At 41.1% G+C, this 23,641-nt stretch overlaps 1 protein-coding gene across 9 annotated transcripts in view; it reads right to left on the bottom strand.

Annotated features, from left to right (window-relative positions):
- ELMO1 (engulfment and cell motility 1) overlaps positions 1-23,641 on the bottom strand; it is a 596,918-nt gene that overhangs the window by 159,045 nt on the left and 414,232 nt on the right. For all 9 annotated transcript variants that reach the window (XM_082632561.1, XM_082632562.1, XM_082632557.1 and 6 more), the window contains one exon: positions 15,272-15,408. In XM_082632561.1, coding sequence (XP_082488687.1) covers positions 15,272-15,408 — 137 coding nt within the window. The remainder of the gene's footprint in view (positions 1-15,271; positions 15,409-23,641) is intronic.

Genomic DNA, 23,641 nt, shown 5'->3' on the forward strand with positions numbered 1-23,641 from the left:
TCACAGACTAGTTTCACAAAGAGGTTCTAGTCCATAAACTTCCAAATAGAAACTCACCAGACTGCCAGCTCCATGAGTGCAGGAACCATCTGTCTAGTTTACCTCTGTATTCCTGGTGCTTGGAGCAGTGCCCACTGTGTTGTGAACACACAATAATGTTTGTTGAAAGGATGGACAGCATTTAAAGTTTAGGTTGGATAGTAACACTATTAACAAAAAGTGGACCACTGATGTGGCCATGCTGTGTATATGACAGCTGTGGGACAGTAACACTGAATACCTTCTATATCCCAGATACTGAGTAGATTCTGAGAATACAGAAAAAGCAAGGCTCTGCTCACTAGAAACCTGACAGACAATTGAAGTTCACTGTGGTAAATTCTAGGTATGGCTATTCACAAGGACAGAGCAAAGGGAGCACCTGAAGGGGATCTGAATGAGTTGTCACCAAAAGAGATAGCTGTGGGCTTCAGAACTTTCCTAGGGAAGGCGTTGGCTGGGTATGGGAATAATATCTGAACTGACTACCTGCCTAAATGACTTCCTCCCACATAGCTGCACTGAGCACTCACTATTATTATTATTATTATTTTTGTGTGTGTGTGGTATGTGGGCCTCTCACTGTTGTGGCCTCTCCCATTGCGGAGCACAGGCTCCGGACACGCAGGCTCGGCGGCCATGGCTCACGGGCCCAGCCGCTCCATGGCATGTGGGATCTTCCCAGACTGGGGCACAAACCCGTGTCCCCTGCATCAGCAGGTGGACTCTCAACCACTGCGCCACCAGGGAAGCTCCTCACTATTATTTTTAATTTTACCAGAACTGCATGGAAAATACACAGCAACAATGCAAGAATGGAGAGAGGAAGGACAGGAAAAGAAGAAACTAGCAGTTAGGCATTCTCATCTCTCAAATTCAAGTTTCCATGTTGATTTTTCTCTCTATAACAGTCAGCTGTAGAAACTGCTGTAAAATTGAGTATTACTTTGGTACCCTCTTTTTGTCTCTCAAACTTCGCTCCTGCTTTTGACCTGTTAGACTCAGTGGCTTATATCTATGCCTGGAGATGGCGTGGGCAGACCAGCATCTGGTGTTGAACCATGCAGGTGAGTGCTTTAGCTCCTGTTTGGGAAAATGAAGGTGGATAGTCTTGACCCATCATTTACCACTGTTCAGATTAAAAGCATGATTTTGAAAAACCTGTACAGGCATACAATTAGTGTAAATGAGAAGTTTAATTATGTATGTTTAAATAATCAAGTATATATTTTAACTCCCGACCCCCAAGATCTGGTATTTTTGCAGGGGATATTTGGAAATCTTGCTTGGGATCTTCTAACTTATCCCACCTCTTCTATTGGAGTCCTAGCAAATGGCTTCTGACACTACCATCTCATTCTGAGTCCTCAGTTTATCTAGGGCCCCTCTTTGCCCTCCATCTCCCACCTCACCTCAACATTTGGTACCCTCAGTTGGCAAGAGGGGCACCTATATGACGCTACCTTATGTACTTTTTTTCTACCTTTGGAAACACATCCCTCTGTAGGAGTGTGTTCTCAACTCCCTTTTAACATAATTTACACTTTGCAATTACAAGATAAATATTTTCTTTTAAATCAAAAAGGACTTGAAGTTTTTGAGAGATTCCCATCTAATGGTACTCTTCTTAGGTTTCCAACTCTGTTTCCCATCTGCCCTTTAACTTAAAATGCCTAAATTTCATTATGCCTAACTTAAAATGTAGGTAATTTCCTTCTAATTGGACATATGCTAATAAAATGGTTTCTGTGTCACTATCAAATCCCTCACATAATCCACCATGGAATATGGAATTCAGGTCATAGGAACCAGTTAGCAGTGCATACAGTGCCCCAAAGTGTAGTTAATGAAAGGGAAAAAATTTCAAAAGTCATTGAATAGAGTTATAGAGAGCAGTTAACTTAAAGAGTTGTCATTATTTTCATGTTCAGGGATGGCCTGCAGTTGAACCAAGGGACTGAAGTACATGGGGGTTTAATGTACAGCATATAAAATATTGTCAATAACATTGTTATAACTCTGTATGGTGACAGATGGTAATTAGACTTGTCACGGTGGTCATTTCAGAATGTATAAAAATATCGAATCACTATGTTGTATACCTGAAACTAACATGACATTGTATGTCAATTATAATTCAATAAAATATATGTATATTAAAAGAAAGGAAAAAAAATAAAATAAAAATAAAATAAAAGAAAGGGACTGATGTGTCTTACCGCTGTCCAGCAGAAGAACCTATCGATTCTTTGCTTCTCATAATTGAGAAGTTTAGCACATGTTACACATTCAGAGAAAGAAGCATTGACTCTAGGAAGATTTTGGTAATAAGAAGAGCCCTAAGCCAGACCCTGCACACAAAGGAACCCCCAAGATGTATATTTACTATTGTCAAGCTTGTCCCAAAATTATTCATAAGACTCAATCTTGGTAAATATCATTTTTTATAAATCCTCCCGTTATAGAGAATGTCGAGAAAGCAAAACATGTTAGCAGTGTTCTCAACCAACTAAATCTACCAGTCAACTTTTAAACAGATTTTAAACAGTTTAACTATTTCTTATGGAAATTACAAGAACAGAGTCAACAAAATCTAATTCTTTCTGGATGACTCAGGATCCTTGTATAAAACTGCTTCATAAGGAGGCACACCCAGGCTCTTAGTGGCAGGACCCCAGGACAGTCCCTGGAAATGAACCACTTTACGGCCATCCCTGTTTTCTCATAAAAGTTGCACAGATGCTGTGCAGCTGGGACCACTAAGATGGCACTCTGAGATGGACGTTTGTTAAGTTAATCACTAAATCCGAGGGAAAAGCCTGAAAATGTTTTGCCATCAGCCTTGCCATGAGTATCCTTTTCTTTTTCAGAGGGATTTAGAGTCCTGTGTCACCTGGTGCTTGCTCCAGGCCAGACGGTCCAGGGCTCACAGCCCACCTAGCCGCGGTAATGTTCCTGCCCCACCTCACAGATGAGGAATTTGAAGCTGACAGGGCTGAGTCCCTTGCACAAGGTTATCCAGCCGGCAGTGGGGGACCTGGGCTCTTGAACGATCAGCGTGCTCCGCCTCTGAGATTCAGCTAAGCTCCTGTATCACCTGCAGTACATCTTTGGGCAGGCTGGGGAGAGCGTCCCTCACCACTACGAGCCTGCACAAGAGCACTTCCTCCTCACCTAGAAATTTGTCCCCACTGTGGTCAAAATCCCCTTTTGCAGCTAAAGTTCAATGGCTCCCCTTACAGAGGTATGGGGAAATCTGTATTTATAGATATTTGGACTAACTACCTTGGGAAATCAAAGCAGCTCAATTATACTGCACAACCAAGTGCAAATTACTATTTGTCTGTGAGATCAGCACCTCCCATTTGTATGTGGCAATTTACAAAGCCCACCTTTGAGGGCCTAATTCTCACTGTGATCCAGGGAAATACCATTGCTATTATTATCATTATTGTTATTGCTATTCAGCTTACAAATGGGAAGGGACTTGACAGCTAAAGGACATGCTCAAGGTCACACTGCTGGCGAGGGACCATGCTGGGACTGCCAGCAGACTCTCCTGCTTCTCTCAGCCCGGGTTCTTTCCTCTTCACCTTGCATTCTCGATGGGGCATGGGACAGTGCCCCCAGGGGTGAAAATTGGTTCTTGGAGGAGCAAAATTCTTAGTCTTTTAACGTATAAAGCGCAGATGTACACACATTATATAAACAGATAATGACATGTCTGCATAATTAAAATTTCAGGAGGAGGGTGATTAGTGGAAAGATATCTACAAAACCTCCTTAATGGGGTTGTGATGCAAAAGAGTTGGAGAAATACTGCTTCACACCACAGCAGCCTCCCTGTCTTGGCTAGGACTGTTACTTATAATTAATACATTTCTTCTCAGAAAGTGTAGACACTGGGGTCTGTTTAAAAGATAACTCTTGAAAACAATAAATTAGTGAAGTCTGTCTCTTTCTTGGTCTTTCCACTGTCTCTAGACTGCATAATTGATATTGATGAGGACATGCCGTGATTTCTGTCCAACAGAAACTGGCAAGTTACATGAAAAAGGGTAACACTACCTTCAGTGGATACCTTAAACACACTCAAACATACATACACACACACACACACATATACACACACACACACGAACCATTTGCTACCTCTCCCACGGGAAACATCAAAGGAAAAAAATAAATCAATTCATGTAACACATTTGCTTCTACAGGAGATTCCATTTCCTTCGTGCCAAACCTAAAGATCTTTGTGAAACATCAGAAGCTTTTTGAATAAATACTTGTAAAGGGCCTAGACAGCTGAAAAATGGATAACCTCATATGACATGAGGGCCCTTTAAAAGACTTCTCCTCTACTTAAATATTCATGTTTCAATTAAAACGTACACCTACTTTATTAACCACACCAGGCCCGGGTTCAGATCAATAACAGCAGCACTAGATGGAATTCTAATGAAGATAAACAACGCCGAGTCCTCCCCAGCTTCCCCTGGGCACAGATGCACAAAGCCTCCTTTCACAATTTGCTCCAAGATATTTTACAGTCACCTGCCTCATGCAAATGAAGAGCTTCATGTTTATTCATGGTGAGAGTTACAGACCACCTTTCATTCCCTAGGCCAGCTCAGCTAACAGAGCGCCCTCTGCACCACTACGCGGTTGAGCTGGCCTAGGAAGGGGACTTCTGAATATCTAATTGTCCCCTGAAAAGCACGCATAGAAAGTCAGTAAGCTGGAAGCAGTTTGGGGAGCAAACATATTTCCCTTTTTCATTCATGCGATCCCTGCCTCTGAGCTTTCAAACAATTCCTTTTCTATACCACACCATAATCCATCAGATGTGACGAGTTAGAGGTTATTTTCCATGGATAACCTTCCAGGGGATTTCTCAGGATGTTTCCTCCGTCAAGTGTCCTGCTCTCCGATTCTTCCTACTGAATTGATATTTTCACCCATTGACTCGGAAGAAGCTGGTAGCTTAGCCAGAGGCAGCTGCAGCTTTGTTTGATGGGCCTGGGTTCTCCCCTTGCACAGCCTCTCCTCTTTCAAGGGATGGGTTCTCATCTGCGAGCCTGAGTATAAACTCTATCATGTGTGCTTTGCTTCTTATGCTGCCGGGTAACGTTTCAAAATAGTGCTTTTGCTCTAGAGTGACTACATTTTTCAAATCATTAGTTTCTTCCGTTTTGGTAATTTGAAAGCATGGCAAAGTCATTTGATCTTGGTTTTTAATGCCCATTCTGATAGTATCTAAGGTAACACTAATGCTATGAGCAAATATTTTGATGGTATCTAGAAGGCTCAGCCATCCCTGGAGAGGTCTGGGCAACCAGGTAATTGCTGGAGAGGCCTTAACTCTTGCCAGCCATTAAGTACATGAAAACTGTGGGACCTGCTGATTTTTAGGCTGCTACTCAGGGCTTGTCACGTGGAAAACCAAGGTACTTAATAAAGTTGTTTGGAGAAAGACACCACCAAATTTTCAGCTGAAACCTTATTTCCGCCAAAGTTAAATGAGTTGTTTAATTCCGTTCAGAACTTAATTGGGGGTACATAGACAGCTTCACTTTTCTTTCTTCCCTTTTTTAACAAAATGGCCAAAAAATGTCTTCTTGTGAAAAGGGCAATTTACTCATATTGTAGAGACAGGATCTGTCTTATTACATACAAAAAGAACACTTTACAACTGCATACAATATTTTACTTCCTCAAAGTCTTTTTACATTTATTACTTCAACTTAAGGTCACACCACCATAAGAGACAGCGATGGAATACTGGTATCCACTTTTTTTTTTTAAACTTTCAGGCATAGAGCTCCTGAGTAGAAGAATCAGGATTAAAGTCTGGGCCTTGCAGACCAACAGACACACTACTTCATCAAGGCATGCCATGAATTAGTGACGTGATACAGGTGTCAACTGACGGTAAGTCTATGGACACGATTCACTTTTAGTGATCAAATCTACCCTAGTGAAAATCTTCATTGATAGCACTGACTCCACCCCAAGGCTTTAATTGGCATGTGGTGCAGTTGGGCGCTGGGATAACAGGGCTTTCAAAAGCCCCCAAGGTGATTCTAATGTATGGGCAGGTTGAGAAACGCTGCTACACACAGGTACAGATTTTGACGTACATACATTATTTGAATTTTTAAAGTAGAACAGTCAGCCACAAAATCATTAAATGAGATTCCCATACCTGAAATAGCCAAATCACTTGCGTTCTCTTTCCTAAACCCTGTCCCCGCTCAAAAATAAAGGCTTCAAGAGACCTTCAAGATGGTGGAGGAGTAAGATGTGTAGATCACCTTCCTCCAGACAAATACATCAGAAATACATGTACATGTGGAACAACTCCTACAGAACACCTACTGAATGCTGGCAGAAGAACTCAGACTTCCCAAAAGGCAAGAAACTCCCCACATACCTGGCTGTGTGGCTGACAGGGTCTTGGTGCTCCGGCTGGGTGTCAGGCCTGTGCCTCTGAGGTGGGAGAGCTGAGTTCAGGACACTGGTCCACCAGAGACCTCCCGGCTCCACATAATATTAAACAGCGAAAGCTCTCCCAGAGATTTCCATCTCAATGCTAAGACCCAGCTCAACTCAACGACCAGCAAGCTACAGTGCTGGACACCATATGCCAAACAACTAGCAAGCCAGGAACACAACCCCACCCATTAGCAGAGAGGCTGCCTCAAATCATAATAAGGTCACAGATACCCCAAAACACACCACTGGATGCAGTCCTGCCCACCAGAAAGACAAGATCCAGCCTCAACCACCAGAACACAGGCACCACTCCCCTCCACCAGGAAGCCTACACAACCCACTGAACAAACCTCAGCCACTGGGGACAGACACCAAAAACAACGGGAACTATGAACCTGTAGCCTAGGAAAAGAAGACTCCAAACACAGTAAGTTAAGCAAAATGAGAAGATAGAGAAACACACAGCAGATGAAAGAGCAAGGTAAAAACCCACCAGACCAAACAAATGAAGAGGAAATACGGAGTCTACCCAAAAAAGAATTCAGAATAATGATAGTAAAGATGATCCAAAATCTTGGAAATAGAATAAATACAAGAGATGTTCAACAAGGAACTAGAAGAACTAAAGAGCAAACAATGATGAACAACACAATTAATGAACTTAAAAATTCTCTAGAAGGAATCAATAGCAGAATAACTGAGGGAGAAGAACGGTTAAGTGACCTGGAAGATAAAATTTTGGAAATAACTACCACAGAACAGAATAAAGAAAAAAGAATGAAAAGAATTGAGGACAGTCTCAGAGACTGCTGGGACAACATTAAACACACCAACATTCGAATTTTAGGGGGCCCAGAAGAGGAAGAGAAAAAGAAAGGGACTGAGAAAATATTTGAAGAGATTATAGTTGAAAACTTCCCTAATATGGGAAAGGAAATAGTCCATCAAGTCCAGAAAGTGTAGAGAGTACCATATAGGATAGATCCAAGGAGACACACGCCAAGACACATATTAATCAAACTAACAAAAATTAAATACAAACAAAAATATTAAAAGCAGCAAGGGAAAAACAACAAATAACATACAAGGGAATCCCCATAAGGTTAACAGCTGATCTTTCAGCAGAAACTCTGCAAGCCAGAAGGGAGTGGCAGGACATATTTAAAGTGATGAAAGGGAAAAACCTACAACCAAGATTACTCCACCCAGCAAGGATCTCATTCAGATTCGATGAAGAAATTAAAACCTTTACAGACAAGCAAAAGCTAACAGAATTCAGCACCACAAAACCAGCTCTAAAACAAATGCTAAAGGAACTTCTCTAGGCAGAAAACACAAAGAAAGGAAAAGACCTACAATAACAAACCCAAAACAATTAAGAAAATGGTAATTGGAACACACATATCAATAACTACCTTAACTGTAAATGGATTAAATGAACCAACCAAAAGACATAGACTGGCTGAATGGATACAGAAACAAGACCCATACATATACTATCTACAACAGACACACCTCAGACCTAGGGACACATACAGACTGAAAGTGAGGGGATGGAAAAAGATATTCCATGCAAGTGGAAATCAAAAGAAAGCTGGAGTAGCAATTCTCACATCAGACCAAACAGACTTTAAAATAAAGACTGTTACAAGACACAAAGGACACTACATAACGATCAAGGGATCAATCCAAGAAGAAGATATAACAATTGTAAATATTTATGCACCCAACACAGGAACACCTCAATACATAAGGCAACTGCTAACAGCTATAAAAGAGGAAATCGACAGTAACAAAATAATAGTGGGAGACTTTAACACCTCACTTACACCAAGGGACAGATCATCCAAAATGAATATAAATAAGGAAACAGAAGCTTTAAATGACACAATAGACCAGATAGATTTAATTGATATTTATAGGACATTCAATCCAAAAACAGCAGATTACACTTTCTTCTCAAGTGTTCATGGAACTTTCTCCAGGATAGATCATATCTTGGGTCACAAATCAAGTCTTGGTAAATTTAAGAAAATTGAAAGTGTATTAAGTATGTTTTCTGACCACAATACTATGAGACTAGGTATCAATTACAGGAAAAAATCTGTAAAGAATACAAACACATGGAGGCTAAACAATACACTACTTAATAACCAAGAGATCACTGAAGAAATCAAAGAGGAAATCAAAAAATACCTAGAAACAAATGACAATGAAAACATGACAACCCAAAACCTATGAGATGTAGCAAAAGCAGTTCTAAGATGGAAGTTTATAGCAATACAACCCTACCTCAAGAAACAAGAAACATCTCAAATAACCAACCTAACTTTATACCTAAAGCAAGAAGAACCTAAAACCCCCAAAGTTATCAGAAGAAATCATAAAGATTAGATCAGAAACAAATGAAAAAGAAATGAAGGAAACAAGAGATCAGTAAAACTAAAAAAGATCAGTAAAACTAAAAGCTGGTTCCCTGAGAAGATAAACAAAATTGATAAACCACTAGATAGAAAAAAAGGGAGAAGATTCAAATCAATAGAATTAGAAATGAAAAAGGAAAAGTAACAACCGACACTGAAGAAATACAAAGGACCGTGAGAAATTACTAGAAGAAACCATATGCCAATAAAATTGACAACCTGGAAGAAATGGACAAATTCTTAGAAAAGCACAACCTTCCGAGTTGTGAACCAGGAAGAAATAGAAAATATAAACAGACCAATCACAAGCACTGAAATTGAGACTGTGATTTAAAATCTTCCAACAGGGCTTCCCTGGTGGCGCAGCGGTTGAGAGTCCGCCTGCCGATGCAGGGGACATGGGTTCGTGTCCCGGTTTGGGAAGACTCCACATGCTGCGGAGTGGCTGGGCCTGTGAGCCATGGCCGCTGAGCCTGCGCGTCCAGAGCCTGTGCTCCGCAACGGGAGAGGTCACAACGGTGAGAGGCCCGCGTAGCGCAAAAAAAAAAAAAAAAAAAAATATTCCAACAAACAAAAGCCCAGGACCAGATGGCTTCACATGCAAATTCTCTCAAATATTTAGAGAAGAGCTAACACCTATCTTTCTCAAACTCTTCCAAAATATAGCAGAGGGAGGAACACTCCCCCACTCATTCTACGAGGCCACCATCATCCTGATACCAAAACCAGACAAAGAAAGAAGACTACAGGCTAATATCACTGATGAACATAGATGCAAAAATCCTCAACTAATACTAGCAAACAGAATCCAACAGCACATTAAAAGGATCATACACCATAATCAATTGGGTTTTATCCCAGGAATGCAAGGATTCTTCAATATATGCAAATCAATCAATGTGATAAACCATATTAACCAACTGAAGGAGAAAAACCATATTATCATCTCAATAGATGCAGAAAAAGCTTCTGACCAAATTCAACACCCATTTATGATAAAAACCCTGCAGAAAGTAGGCATAGAGGGAACTTTCCTCAACATTCTAACCTCACACTGGTCAGAATGGCCATTATCAAAAAATCTACAAACATCAAATGCTGGAGAGGGTGTGGAGAAAAGGGAACCCTCTTGCACTGTAGGTGGGAATGTAAATTGATACAGCCACTATGGAGAACAGTATGGAGGTTCCTTAAAAATCTAAATATAGAACTACCATAAGACCCAGCAAACCCACTACTGAGCATACACCCTGAGAAAACCATAATTCAAAAAGAGTCACGCACAACAATGTTCACTGCAGCACTATTTACAATAGCCAGGACATGGAAGCAACGTAAGTGTCCATCAACAGATGAATGGATAAAGAAGATGTGGCACGTATATACAATGGAATATTACTCAGCCATAAAAAGAAACGAAATTGAGTTATTTGTAGTGAGTTGGATGCACCTAGAGTCTGTTATACAGAGTGAAGTAAGCCAGAAAGAGAAAAACAAATACCATATGCTAACATAGATATATGGAATCTAAAAAAAAAAAAAGGTTCTGATGAACCTAAGAGCAGGACAGGAATAAAGATGCAGACATAGAGAATGGACTTGAGGATATGGGGAGGGGGAAGGGTAAGCTGGGATGAAGTGAGAGAGTGGCATGGACATATATACACTACCAAAGGTAAAATAGATAGCTAGTGGGAAGCAGCCGCATGGCACAGGGAGATCAGCTTGGTGCTATGTGACCACCTAGAGGGGTGGGATAGGGAGGGTAGGAGGGAGGGAGACACAAGAGGGAGGAGATATGGGGATATATGTATATGTATAGCTGATTCACTATGTTATAAAGCTGAAACTAACACACCACTGTAAAGCAATTATACTCCAATAAAGATGTTAAAAATAAATAAATAAAAGCTTCAATGAAATAATTATGGGGCCACTTGTGTCCCAAGGTATCCAGCTCTGGTTTAGCTCTTCCCATGACAATGAATAATGCATGTTCTGAAATACTGGTTATAAAAGTCAAAAACACAGAATACAAACTCAATGGTCTGAACCAATGGATTACTCTGTGGAGACTACTATATTGAGAAACTGTAAGAAAGTACCTTTCAAAGAATAAATATTTTAACCACTCTCTAATTCTACTTCTCTTAAATAAATAAAAAACATCGCATCTGCTGCTTCCCAGGTCTGGAGGAGCAGGAAGACAGCTGCTTTTCCAAACACTCGCTTCCAGCAGCAGCATTAACTACCAAGCACTAGGTATCTACCAACTAGTGTCCCCACCAAGGTGAGTTGTAGAAGAGATTCCTGTGTCTGCTGGAATCTGATATTGTTTGTTGGAAAAAATCACAATTTTAGAGTGAGGGATACTGCTTCTCCAGTAGTGAGCTAAAGAAGGCAGATAGCTAAGCCTTTCTTACAGAACCCTGGGTCTCAGGTCAACAATTAAATCCACCATCTATGCTTCCATTCAAAGTGGTGAAAGCCTGAAAAGATGTCCAAGAAAGTTCAAAGAAACTGTGTCTCATGTTGGGCTCTTTTAAGATACTTCTGAATTCCCATTTGGACAATCTTAGGAAACAAGAAAAACGTTAAATCCACCAGTAACACCAAACCCACATTTGTTCCTAAATTCAATCTCTTCTGATACCAAGTTAATAACAAGAAGAAAAGTGAACTGATTAAAATTTCAGCTTTTCTCTCTTCTCCAATTTATTATCTGGTAAAGCAAAAGGTGGCTGATAAGCAGCAGGAAAAATCAGAAAAGACATTCTTCACATTGAACTAGAGGCCCTCACACAGGGCCCCCCTTTTTTTTTTTGTTAAGGCCAAAGAGACAAAAAAGAGAAATAAAAGAAAAAGGACATAATTATATCTGAATTTGAGCAACCACTAGCAGAACTCTGCAACAGGTATTATGCTAGTCTACCAGCCAAAAGAACAACAAAAAAGCTCATCTGTCCATGTTTCATTAATTTAATTTGATACCCACAGCTACAAATCTAATGTACTTACAACTTAAATACACATTATGGTAAGCAGAATAATGGCTCCCCGTTGATGTCCATATTTTAATCCCCATAATCTGTGAATATATTTCCTTTTACGGCAAAAGGGAATTTAGGTTGCAGGTGAAATTGAGGTTGCTAATCAACTGACCTTAAAATAGGAACAATTACCCTGGATTATCCACGTGGTCCAATGTAATCATAGGGGTCCTTACAGGTGAAAGATGGAAACAGAAGAGGGATCAGAGTGATAAGTAACGTGGAAACGACTGAACCTGCAGTTGCCGGTTTTGAAGATGGAGAAAGAGGGCCATTGAGACAAGGAATGCAGGCAGTTTCCAGAATCTGGAACAGGCAATGAAATGAATTCTCCCCAAGAGCCTCCAGAAAGGAACATAGCTCTGCTGACACCTTGATTTTAGCCCTGGGAGACCCATTTTTGGCTTCTGAATTATGGAACTGTAAGATAATAAATTTGTATTGTTCACGCCACTAAGTTTGTGGCAGTATGTTCCAGCAGTATTAGGAAAGTAATAATACACGTGATAAAATATATCACTGATAAACTTTTCTGGTTACAAAAGGAAGGCATGCATAGTATTCGAAAGAGAAAAGCAGACATAGTTAATGCAGAAAATTGAAATGCCTTGTCATACCCATCCCTGATCCTCCTCGGATATCCATTCTTAACCAATGAATGGACATGTGGAGTGGGACGCTCTGCCTCCAGCTGCCTGCCCACGGCCATAAACTACCATCCCTACTTGGCAGCAGATGTGTAACATCACAGCTAGTTTACAATTGTCCAATGCAAAAAGATGGCACTAGGGCCACAGTAAGAAACTGTACTGGAACCTGGCTCTTAGATCTTGCTGCAGGAAGTTTTTGCAGCCATATAAGTTAACTACAAAAAGGTTTCCACATGACCCTTTGGGGGGGTTGCCATCACCTAGCAGGACCTCACCCTGAGCAACGAGAATATCACCTCCACCAACCCGAGCACACAGCCACCATGAATAACACGGACGTGAGAGCCATGCTCGTCTCCTTCCTGAAGCCCCTCTCAGCAACTCCAGACTGAGGCCTCTGGTTTATTTTGTTAACAGTGTATGTATTCTTGGGGCTTCATGTCCTAAACTTGTAAGTTCTACAGAAATTAAGTGTCTAAGTACTCATTCCCTTGAGCCATCCCTTTGCAGGAATTTGGTAATGTCTTCTATATACCTTATCTGTGTATAGATCAACAGCAATAATATTTGATTTTATCATTTACAGAAATGCAGATTTCTGTAATTCTGGAGAAGCGGGATGAATGAAATGCCCTCAGCAGATGGATAGCTCAGTGCCAGAACACATGAGAGTCAGTGAAGTCTCCTTCTCTTGGAGGAATAAGTGTCCCAGGACACAAGAGCTGAGGACTGGATGGCTTTGAGAAACAGTGCAGTACAGGAAGAGTTGAACTGATCCAGAAGCAATGTGGCCATAGCAATTTCAGAGACTACTGATTTTAACTTTCCCCCCTTTTTTTGGCCTGATTGAACAAAGGTCTCTGTGCTCCTTCTTCCCTCTCTCCCAAGGATAATTGCACCTGAAGTGCAAAGGCCTTCATAATCAAGCGAAGTACACTCAGGAGGCTGCAGTGAACAATCAGAAGGGAATTAATGGGCTTCTTTCCTCCACCTCCCCTCCTGAATCACGTCTGACCTTGGCTATAGTTGCTCAGACACTTGAAGCCCCAGCATGCAATTTACAGATCAGTGTTTTCCACAGAGGGGAGTCCCTGGGGCCTATTTCAATGAGTTAAATAGATGGCCCAGACAAATATATAAAAGGACCGAAGATCACTTAGGCCAGTATACAGAGTAAAAAAACAATAAAAAAAATTTTGTAAAAGTGATTATAACCACAATGAACAGCAATAGGATAAACATGAAGATGTAAAATAGGGCATCAAAATCACAAATTGTAGGGGAGGGGAGTAAACACTGTAGATCTTTTAGAATGTGTTTGAACTTACACGACTGAACTTATCAGCCTAAAGCAAGTCGATACAGTTATGATCGAAAACTCGAAAACCATGGTAACCACAAATCAAAAACATGCAACAGGTTCACAAAAACGGAAAAGAAAGGAACTGATTAGGTGGCTCAGAATAACTGGGATGGAATGGCGTTCTCTGCTACAACTGCAGGTGAGATCATTATATTGATGGAGACTGTCAGGTTCTAACCTTGGGGAAGGCTTGGGGAAGAGTGTCCTCTTTCCAGTTTTCTTTCTTTTTAACCAATATTGGTTCAAGATGCCATGGACCAGAAATATGGTGGGAAAGAGGACTGGGAGGCAAAGACCAACAAGAACATCAAGTGACGCTGGAATTCAGATATTATGTTATGCCCCAAGCACAAACCCATGAAGGCCCCACGGGATGACTGTGAGGCCAGACACTTAGACTCTTAGAAACAGTTATGCCCCCAGTACCAGGTCAGCAGGCATGGGTGATGGGGCCAACCGAACCCAGAGTCACATACAGTAGCAAACCAGAATGATTAAAGACCTAAGCGTACCTGTCCCAACCATCAGTTATTACTAGCCATGTCATGATTGCTAACAAGGCTTTGATCCAAGGATAAAGATTTTGTTTATCTTGAAAAGTGTACACAATGCTTTTGCTTCCTTTAAGTTGGTCAGCACTCTTCTCTCCACCCAACATTCATTCACAAACAGAAATGTGAAATTCACACTCTTCAAAAAAACCAAATGCTTTCTGTAAACCGACATGTTCCATATAAACTTACTCAACTCCCTGAAAGAGGTCTTGCATTTTAATACTCGTTGTGACAGAGCAAAGGGCAGTTATCTCAGTGCAGCCATAACCCACAAAGAAACCAAGTGACCACAGCAGCCTTCCTCATCTCATTCTCTCCCTGGCAGCCACCTGCACAGGTGGAGTGGAGGCATTTTCCCCACTAGATCTATAATAACAAGGCATCCCGGACCAAGGCTTTCAAAGGAAAAAGTTCATCTTATCAATATTTCTCAAGAAAGGGTCTCTGCTGGTGGTCCCTGCTTAGTAAGCCAAAAGGAACAAAGCTGCTCCAAGCTTATCCCTAGAGAGATAAGAGCATCACTGGCACACAGCTTCCTGTCTGTATAGGTATGCCTTTCCTTCTCCATCCTTAACGTCACCTAAAATCACAGTCGTCCTCATTCTCCTTCCACACCCAGCGAAAGGACCAAGCAAAGGTGGGTGGGCCTCCACCGGGGACACAGGAAGCTTCTGTCTCTGCTTCAGATTCTCCTTACCTTGTTGAAGTCTTCAGAGGTTGCCCTCATTTCCTTCCATGTCTTGTTCAGGAGCTGGATACAGATGCAGAAAAACTCCTCGAAGGATCTGTCGTGGGTGAAGAACATCGGGTGGAAATCGTTGCAGGTCTCACTAGCTGGAGGAAAGAGGAGGGAAAGAAGGGAGGAAGTCTGAGAAGGGAAATGAGAGGATACAGACACATGCTCCAAAGGGAGATGACGAGAGGCATATTTGGCTCAAGCCACAGTGGAAAAAAAGGCATTTTGAAAAGGCAACCAAAGGGTAGTCACCATGAAACTTCACAGTTTAAGGTCAGATGGTCAGACCTACCCTTAGGCACATATTTTGACCGAAGGAAGTGAGCTCCTAACTCACTCCATGATATGATCCTTATGGCTTTGGTCCAGGATCCCTGGTGTTGAATATGGGCTCTGCATCTGCCTTCTTGACCTTATAAAGGTTATTCAAGCTGCCCTGTCAGTCACAGCTCTTCCATCACCCTTAATTTCCTATTTCTCAATAGAATAACTGGCAGAAGATGAGTTTTCCCAAAAACACAATTAATTGCAACTTTGAAAATAGCATCCTTGATTATTTCTCCGGGGGCTGTTTTTCCTCTTATGGCATTAATTAGGGATATTTGAGATAAGTAGGGGATATTTGAGATCATTAACCTCAGACACCATTAACCATTTGTTTTACATTCTCAGACACAGATGGCTGGAGGTCAAAGCAACCCAAGTGGCTTTGAAGGCTGCAACTGGTTCAGTCCTGGACCAAACCCTGAGGTCAGTCAGACTGCCTTCAAGCCACCCCATTACAAAGCTTCCTTTGTAATGGTTAGACCCAGTGCTCTGAGTTCTAGGTATGGCCACCTCTCTCCTCCTTCCCAGACCAGTACACCAGCCCCTTCCTTCTCAGCTCTCTGTCAAGCTGACCTCTTTATAGCCCTTCTACGTACATTCATTTGATCTTCAGAACGCGTCTTACTGTTCATGTCTTAAGGGATGAGGACACTGGAGCCCAAGGAAGTAGGCTTTGTGACCCCCCAAAACAAGATTCTAAATTTTTTTTCTTTAAATATAAGCTGTTACTTACAGTGAAAGAATTCTGATTTTAATTGGAATCTATTTAAAGACCAATTTGGGAGGGAGGAGAAGATGGCGGAAGAGTAAGACTCGGAGATCACCTTCCTCCCCACAGATACACCAGAAATTCATCTACACGTGGAACAACTCCTACAAAACACCTACTGAACTCTGGCAGAAGACCTCAGACCTCCCAAAAGGCAAGAAACTCCCCACGTACCTGGGTAGGGCAAAAAGAAAAAGAAAAAAACAGAGACAAAAGGATAGGGACGGGACCTGCACCAGTGGGAGGGAACCGTGAAGGAGGAAAGGTTTCCACACACTAGGAAGCCCCTTCGCGGGCAGAGACTGTGGGTGGCAGAGGGGGAAAGCTTCGGAGCCGCGGAGGAGAGCACAGAAACAGGGGTGCGGAGGGGAAAGCGGAGAGATTCCCGCACAGAGGATCGGTGCCGACCGGCACTCACCAGCCTGAGAGGCTTGCCTGCTTACCCGCTGGGGCGGGCGGAGCTGGGAACTGAGGCCTGGGCTTCGGTTGGAGAGCAGGGAGAGGACTGGCGGCGAGAACACAGCCTGAAGGGGTTAGTGCACCACGGCTGGCCGGGACGGAGTCCAGGAAAAAGTCTGGACCTGCCGAAGAGGCAAGAGACTTTTTCTTCCCTCTTTGTTTCGTGGTGCGCGAGGAGAGGGGATTAAGAGCGCTGCTTAAAGGAGCTCCAGAGACTGCGCGAGCCGCGGATAAAAGCGCGGACCCCAGAGACGGGCGTGGGACGCTGGGGCTGCTGCTGCCGCCGCCAAGAGGCCTGTGTGCGAGCGCAGGTCACTGTCCACGCCCCTTTTCTGGGGAGCAGGTGCAGCCCGCCACTGCCGGGGTCCCGGGATCCAGGGACAGCTTGCCCGGGAGAGCGCACGGTGCACCTAGGGCTGGTGCAACATCATGTCGGCCTCTGCCACCGCAGGCTCGCCCCGCCCTCCGTGCCCCTCCCTCCCCGAGGCCTGAGTGAGCCAGAGTCCCGGAAGCGGCTGCTCCTTTAACCCCGTCCTGTTTGAGGGAAGAACAGACGCCCTCCGGCGATCTACACGCAGAGGCGGGGCCAAATCCAAAGCTGAGCCCCAGGAGCTGTGAGAATAAGGAAGATAAAGGGAAATCTCTCACAGCAGCCTCAGAAGCGGCGGATTAAAGCTCCACAATCAACTTGATATACCCTGCATCTGTGGAATACATGAATAGACAACGAATCCTCCCAAATTGAGGAGGTGGACTTTGAGAACAAGATTTATGATTTTTTCCCCTTTTCCTCTTTTTGTGAGTGTGTATGTGTATACTTCTGTGTGAGATTTTGTCTGTCCAGCTTTGCTTCCACCATTTGTCCTAGGGTTCTGTCCGTCCGTTTGTTTTTCTTAAAATTTTTTCTTAATAATTATTTATTTTAATAACTTTATTTTATTTTATCTTACTTTTATTTTACTTTATCTTCTTTCTTTCTTTCTTTCTTTATGTCCTTCCTTCCCTCCTTTATACAGTGAATCATCCCAAATTCAGGAGGTGGACTTTGAGACCAAGGTTTATGATTTTTTCTCCTTTTCCTCTTTTTGTGAATGTGTATGTGTATGCTTCTGTGTGAGATTTTCTCTGTATAGCTTTGCTTCCACCATCTGTCCCAGGGTTCTATCCGCCCGTTTTTGTTTTTGTTTTTTAAAATTTTTTTCTTAATAATTATTTTTTACTTTAATAACTTTATTATATTTTATCATACTTAATTCTATTTTACTTTATCTTCTCTCTTTTTTTCCTACCTTCTCTCCTTCTTCCCTCCCTCCCTCCTCTTCCTTTCTTTCTTTGTACTTCTACTAATTCTTTCTTTCTAGTTTTTCTCCCTTTTATTCTGAGCCGTGTGGATGAAAAGTTCTTGGTGCTGCAGCCAGGAGTCAGTGCTGTGCCTCTGAGGTGAGAGAGCCAACTTCAGGACACTAGTCCACAAGAGACCTCCCAGCTCCACATAATATCAAATGGTGAAAATCTCCCAGAGATCTCCATCTCAACACCAGCACCCAGCTTCACTCAACGACCAGCAAGCTATAGTGCTGGACACACTATGCCAAACAACTAGCAAGACAGGAACACAACCCCACCCATTAGCAGAGAGGCTGCCTAAAATCATAATAACTCCACAGACACCCCAAAACACACCACCAGACGTGGACCTGCCCACCAGAAAGACAAGATCCAGCCTCATCCACCAGAACACAGGCACTAGTCCCCTCCACCAGGAAGCCTACACAACCCACTGAACCAACCTTAGCCACTGGGGACAGACACCAAAAACAACGGGAACTACGAACCTGCAGCCCGCAAAAAGGAGACCCCAAACACAGTAAGATAAGCAAAATGAGAAGACAGAAAAACACACAGCAGGTGAAGGAGCAAGATAAAAACCCAACAGACCTAACAAATGAAGAGGAAATAGGCAGTCTACCTGAAAAAGAATTCAGAATAATGATAGTAAAGATGATCCAAAATGATGGAAATAGAATAGACAAAATGCAAGAAACATTTAACAAGGACCTAGAAGAACTAAAGATGAATCAAGCAACGATGAGCAATGCAATAAATGAAATTAAAAATACTCTAGATGGGATCAATAGCAGAATAACTGAGGCAGAAGAACGGATAAGTGACGTGGAAGATAAAATAGTGGAAATAACTGCTGCAGAGCAGAATAAAGAAAAAAGAATGAAAAGAACTGAGGACAGTCTCAGAGACCTCTGAGACAACATCAAAACGCACCAACATTCTAATTATAGGGGTTCCAGAGGAAGAAGAGAAAAAGGGACTGAGAAAATATTTGAAGAGATTATAGTTGAAAACTTCCCTAATATGGGAAAGGAAATAGTTAATCAAGTCCAGGAGGCACAGAGGGTCCCATACAGGATAACTCCAAGGAGAAATACGCCAAGACACATATTAATCAAACTGTCAAAAATTAAATACAAAAAAAACATAGTAAAAGCAGCAAGGGAAAAACAACAAATAACACACAAAGGAATCCCCATAAGGTTAACAGCTGATCTTTCAGCAGAAACTCTGCAAGCCAGAAGGGACTGGCAGGACATATTTAAAGTGATGAAGGAGAAAAACCTGCAACCAAGATTACTCTACCCAGCAAGGATCTCATTCAGATTTGATGGAGAAATTAAAACGTTTACAGACAAGCAAAAGCTGAGAGAGTTCAGCACCACCAAACCAACTTTACAACAAATGCTAAAGGAACTTCTCTAGGCAAGAAACACAACAGAAGGAAAAGACCTACAATAACGAACCCAAAACAATTAAGAAAATAGGAATAGTAACATACATATCGATAATTACCTTAAATGTAAATGGACTAAATGCTCCCACCAAAAGACACAGATTGGCTGAATGGATACAAAAACAAGACCCATGTATATGCTGTCTACAAGAGACCCACCTCAGACCTAGAGACACATACAAACTGAAAGTAAGGGGATGGAAAAAGATACTCCATGCAAATGGAAATCAAAAGAAAGCTGGAGTAGCAATTCTCCTATCAGACAAAATACACTTTAAATTAAAGACTATTAGAAGAGATAAAGAAAGAAACTATACAATGATCAAGGGTTCGATCCAAGAAGAAGATATAACAATTGTAAATATTTATACACCCAACATAGGAGCACCTCAATACATAAGGCAAATACTAACAGCCATTAAAGGGGAAATCGATAGTAACACATTCATAGCAGGGGACTTTAACACCCCACTTTCACCAATAGACAGATCATCCAAAATGAAAATAAATAAGGAAACACAAGCTTTAAATGATACATTAAACAAGATGGACTTAATTGATATTTATAGGACATTCCATCCAAAAACAACAGAATACATATTTTTCTCAAGTGCTCATGGAACATTCTCCAGGATAGATCATATCTTGGGTCACAAATCAAGCCTTGGTAAATTTAAGAAAATTGAAATTGTATCAAGTATCTTTTCCGACCACAATGCTATGACACTAGATACCAATTACAGGAAAAGTTCTGTAAAAAATACAAAAACATGGAGGCTAAACAATACACTACTTAATAACGAAGTAATCACTGAAGAAATCAAAGAGGAAATCAAAAAATACCTAGAAACAAATGACAATAGAGACACGATGACACAAAACCTATGGGATGCAGCAAAAGCAGTTCTAAGAGGGAAGTTTATAGCAATACAATCCCACCTTAAGAAACAGGAAACATCTCGAGTAAACAACCTGACCTTGCACCTAAAGCAATTAGAGAAAGAAGAACAAAAAAACCCCCAAAGTTAGCTGAGGAAAGAAATCATAAAAATCAGATCAGAAATAAATGAAAAAGAAATGAAGGAAACGATAGCAAAGATCAATAAAACTAAAAGCTGGTTCTTTGAGAAGATAAACAAAATTGATAAACCATTAGCCAGACTCATCAAGATAAAAAGGGAGAAGACTCAAATCAATAGAATTAGAAATGAAAAAGGAGAAGTAACAACTGACACTGCAGAAATACAAAAGATCATGAGAGATTACTACAAGCAACTCTATGCCAATAAAATGGACAACCTGGAAGAAATGGACAAGTTCTTAGAAAAGCACAACCTGCCAAGACTGAATCAGGAAGAAATAGAAAATATGAACAGACCAATCACAAGCACTGAAATTGAAACTGTGATTAAAAATCTTCCAAGAAAACAAAGCCCAGGACCAGATGGCTTCACAGGCGAATTCTATCAAACATTTAGAGAAGAGCTAACACCTATCCTTCTCAAACTCTTCCAAAATATAGCAGAGGGAGGAACACTCCCCAACTCATTCTACGAGGCCACCATCACCCTGATACCAAAACCAGACAAGAATGTCACAAAGAAAGAAAACTACAGGCCAATATCACTGATGAACATAGATGCAAAGATCCTCAACAAAATACTAGCAAACAGAATCCAACAGCACATTAAAAGGATCATACACCATGATCAAGTGGGGTTTATTCCAGGAATGCAAGGATTCTTCAATATACGCAAATCAATCAACGTGATACACCATATTAATAAATTGAAGGAGAAAAACCATATGATCATCTCAATAGATGCAGAGAAAGCTTTCGACAAAATTCAACACCCATTTATGATAAAAACCCTGCAGAAAGTAGGCAGAGAGGGAACTTTCCTCAACATAATAAAGGCCATATATGACAAACCCACAGCTAACATCGTCCTCAATGGTGAAAAATTGAAACCATTCCATTAAGACGAGGAAAAAGACAAGGTTGCCCACTCTCACCACTCTTATTCAACATAGTTTTGGAAGTTTTAGCCACAGCCATCAGAGAAGAAAAGGAAATAAAAGGAATCCAAATCAGAAATGAGGAAGTAAAGCTGTCACTGTTTGCAGATGACATGATACTATACATAGAGAATCCTGAAGATGTTACCAGAAAACTACTAGAGCTAATCAATGAATTTGGTAAAGTAGCAGGATACAAAATTAATACACAGAAATCTCTGGCATTCCTGTATACTAATGATGAAAAATCTGAAAGTGAAATCAAGAAAACACTGCCATTTACCATTGCAACAAAAAGAAAATATCTAGGAATAAACCTACCTAAGGAGACAAAAGACCTGTATGCAGAAAATTATAAGACACTGATGAAAGAAATTAAAGATGATACAAATAGATGGAGAGATACACCATGTTCCTGGATTGGAAGAATCAACATTGTGAAAATGACTCTACTACCCAGAGCAATCTACAGATTCAATGCAATCCCTATCGAACTACCACTGGCATTTTTCAAAGAACTAGAACAAAAAATTTCACAATTTGTATGGAAACACAAAAGACCCCAAATAGCCAAAGCAATCTTGAGTACGAAAAATGGAGCTGGAGGAATCAGGCTCCCTGACTTCAGACTATACTACAAAGCTACAGTAATCAAGACAGTATGGTACTGGCACAAAAACAGAAAGATAGATCAATGGAACAGAATAGAAAGCCCAGAGATAAACCCACGTACATATGGCCACCTTATCTTTGATAAAGGAGGCAGGAATGTACAGTGGAGAAAGGACAGCCTATTCAATAAGTGGTGCTGGGAAAACTGGACAGGTACATGTAAAAATATGAGATTAGATCACTCCCTAACACCATACACAAAAATAAGCTCAAAATGGATTAAAGACCTAAATGTAAGGCCAGAAACTATCAAACTCTTGGAGGAAAACACAGGCAGAACACTCTATGACATAAATCACAGCAAGATCCTTTTTGACCCGCCTCCTAGAGAAATGGAAATAAAAACGAAAATAAACAAGTGGGACCTAATGAAACTTAAAAGCTTTTGCACAGCAAAGGAAACCATAAACAAGATGAAAAGACAACCCTCAGAATGGGAGAAAATATTTGCAAATGAAGCAACTGACAAAGGATTAATCTCCAACATTTATAAGCAGCTCATGCATCTCAATATTAAAAAAACAAACAATCCAATCCAAAAATGGGCAGAAGACCTAAATAGACATTTCTCCAAAGAAGATATACAGACTGCCAACAAACACATGAAAGAATACTCAACATCATTAATCATTAGAGAAATGCAAATTAAAACTACAATGAGATATCATCTCACACCAGTCAGAATCGCCATCATCAAAAAATCTAGAAACAAGAAATGCTGGAGAGGGTGTGGAGAAAAGGGAACACTCTTGCACTGCTGGTGGGAATGTGAATTGGTACAGCCACTATGGAGAACAGTATGGAGGTTCCTTAAAAAACTACAAATAGAACTACCATATGACCTAGCAATCCCACTAATGGGCATATACCCAGAGAAAACCATAATTCAAAAAGAGTCATGTACCAAAATGTTCATTGCAGCTCTATTTACAATAGCCAGGAGATGGAAACAACCTAAGTGTCCATCATCTGATGAATGGATAAAGAAGATGTGGCACATATATACAATGGAATATTACTCAGCCATAAAAAGAAATGAAATTGAGCTATTTGTAATGAGGTGGATAGACCAAGAGTCTGTCATACAGAGTGAAGTAAGTCAGAAAGAGAAAGACAAATACCGTATGCTAACACATATATATGGAATTTAAGAAAGAAAAATGTCACGAAGAACCTAGGGGTAAAACAGGAATAAAGACACAGACCTACTTGAGAATGGACTTGAGGATATGGGGAGGGGGAAAGGTAAGCTGTGACAAAGCGAAAGAGAGGCATGGACATA

This window comes from Mesoplodon mirus (genome assembly GCF_964341445.2).
Source record: "Mesoplodon mirus genome assembly, chromosome: 9".
Taxonomy (NCBI): Eukaryota; Metazoa; Chordata; class Mammalia; order Artiodactyla; family Ziphiidae; genus Mesoplodon; species Mesoplodon mirus.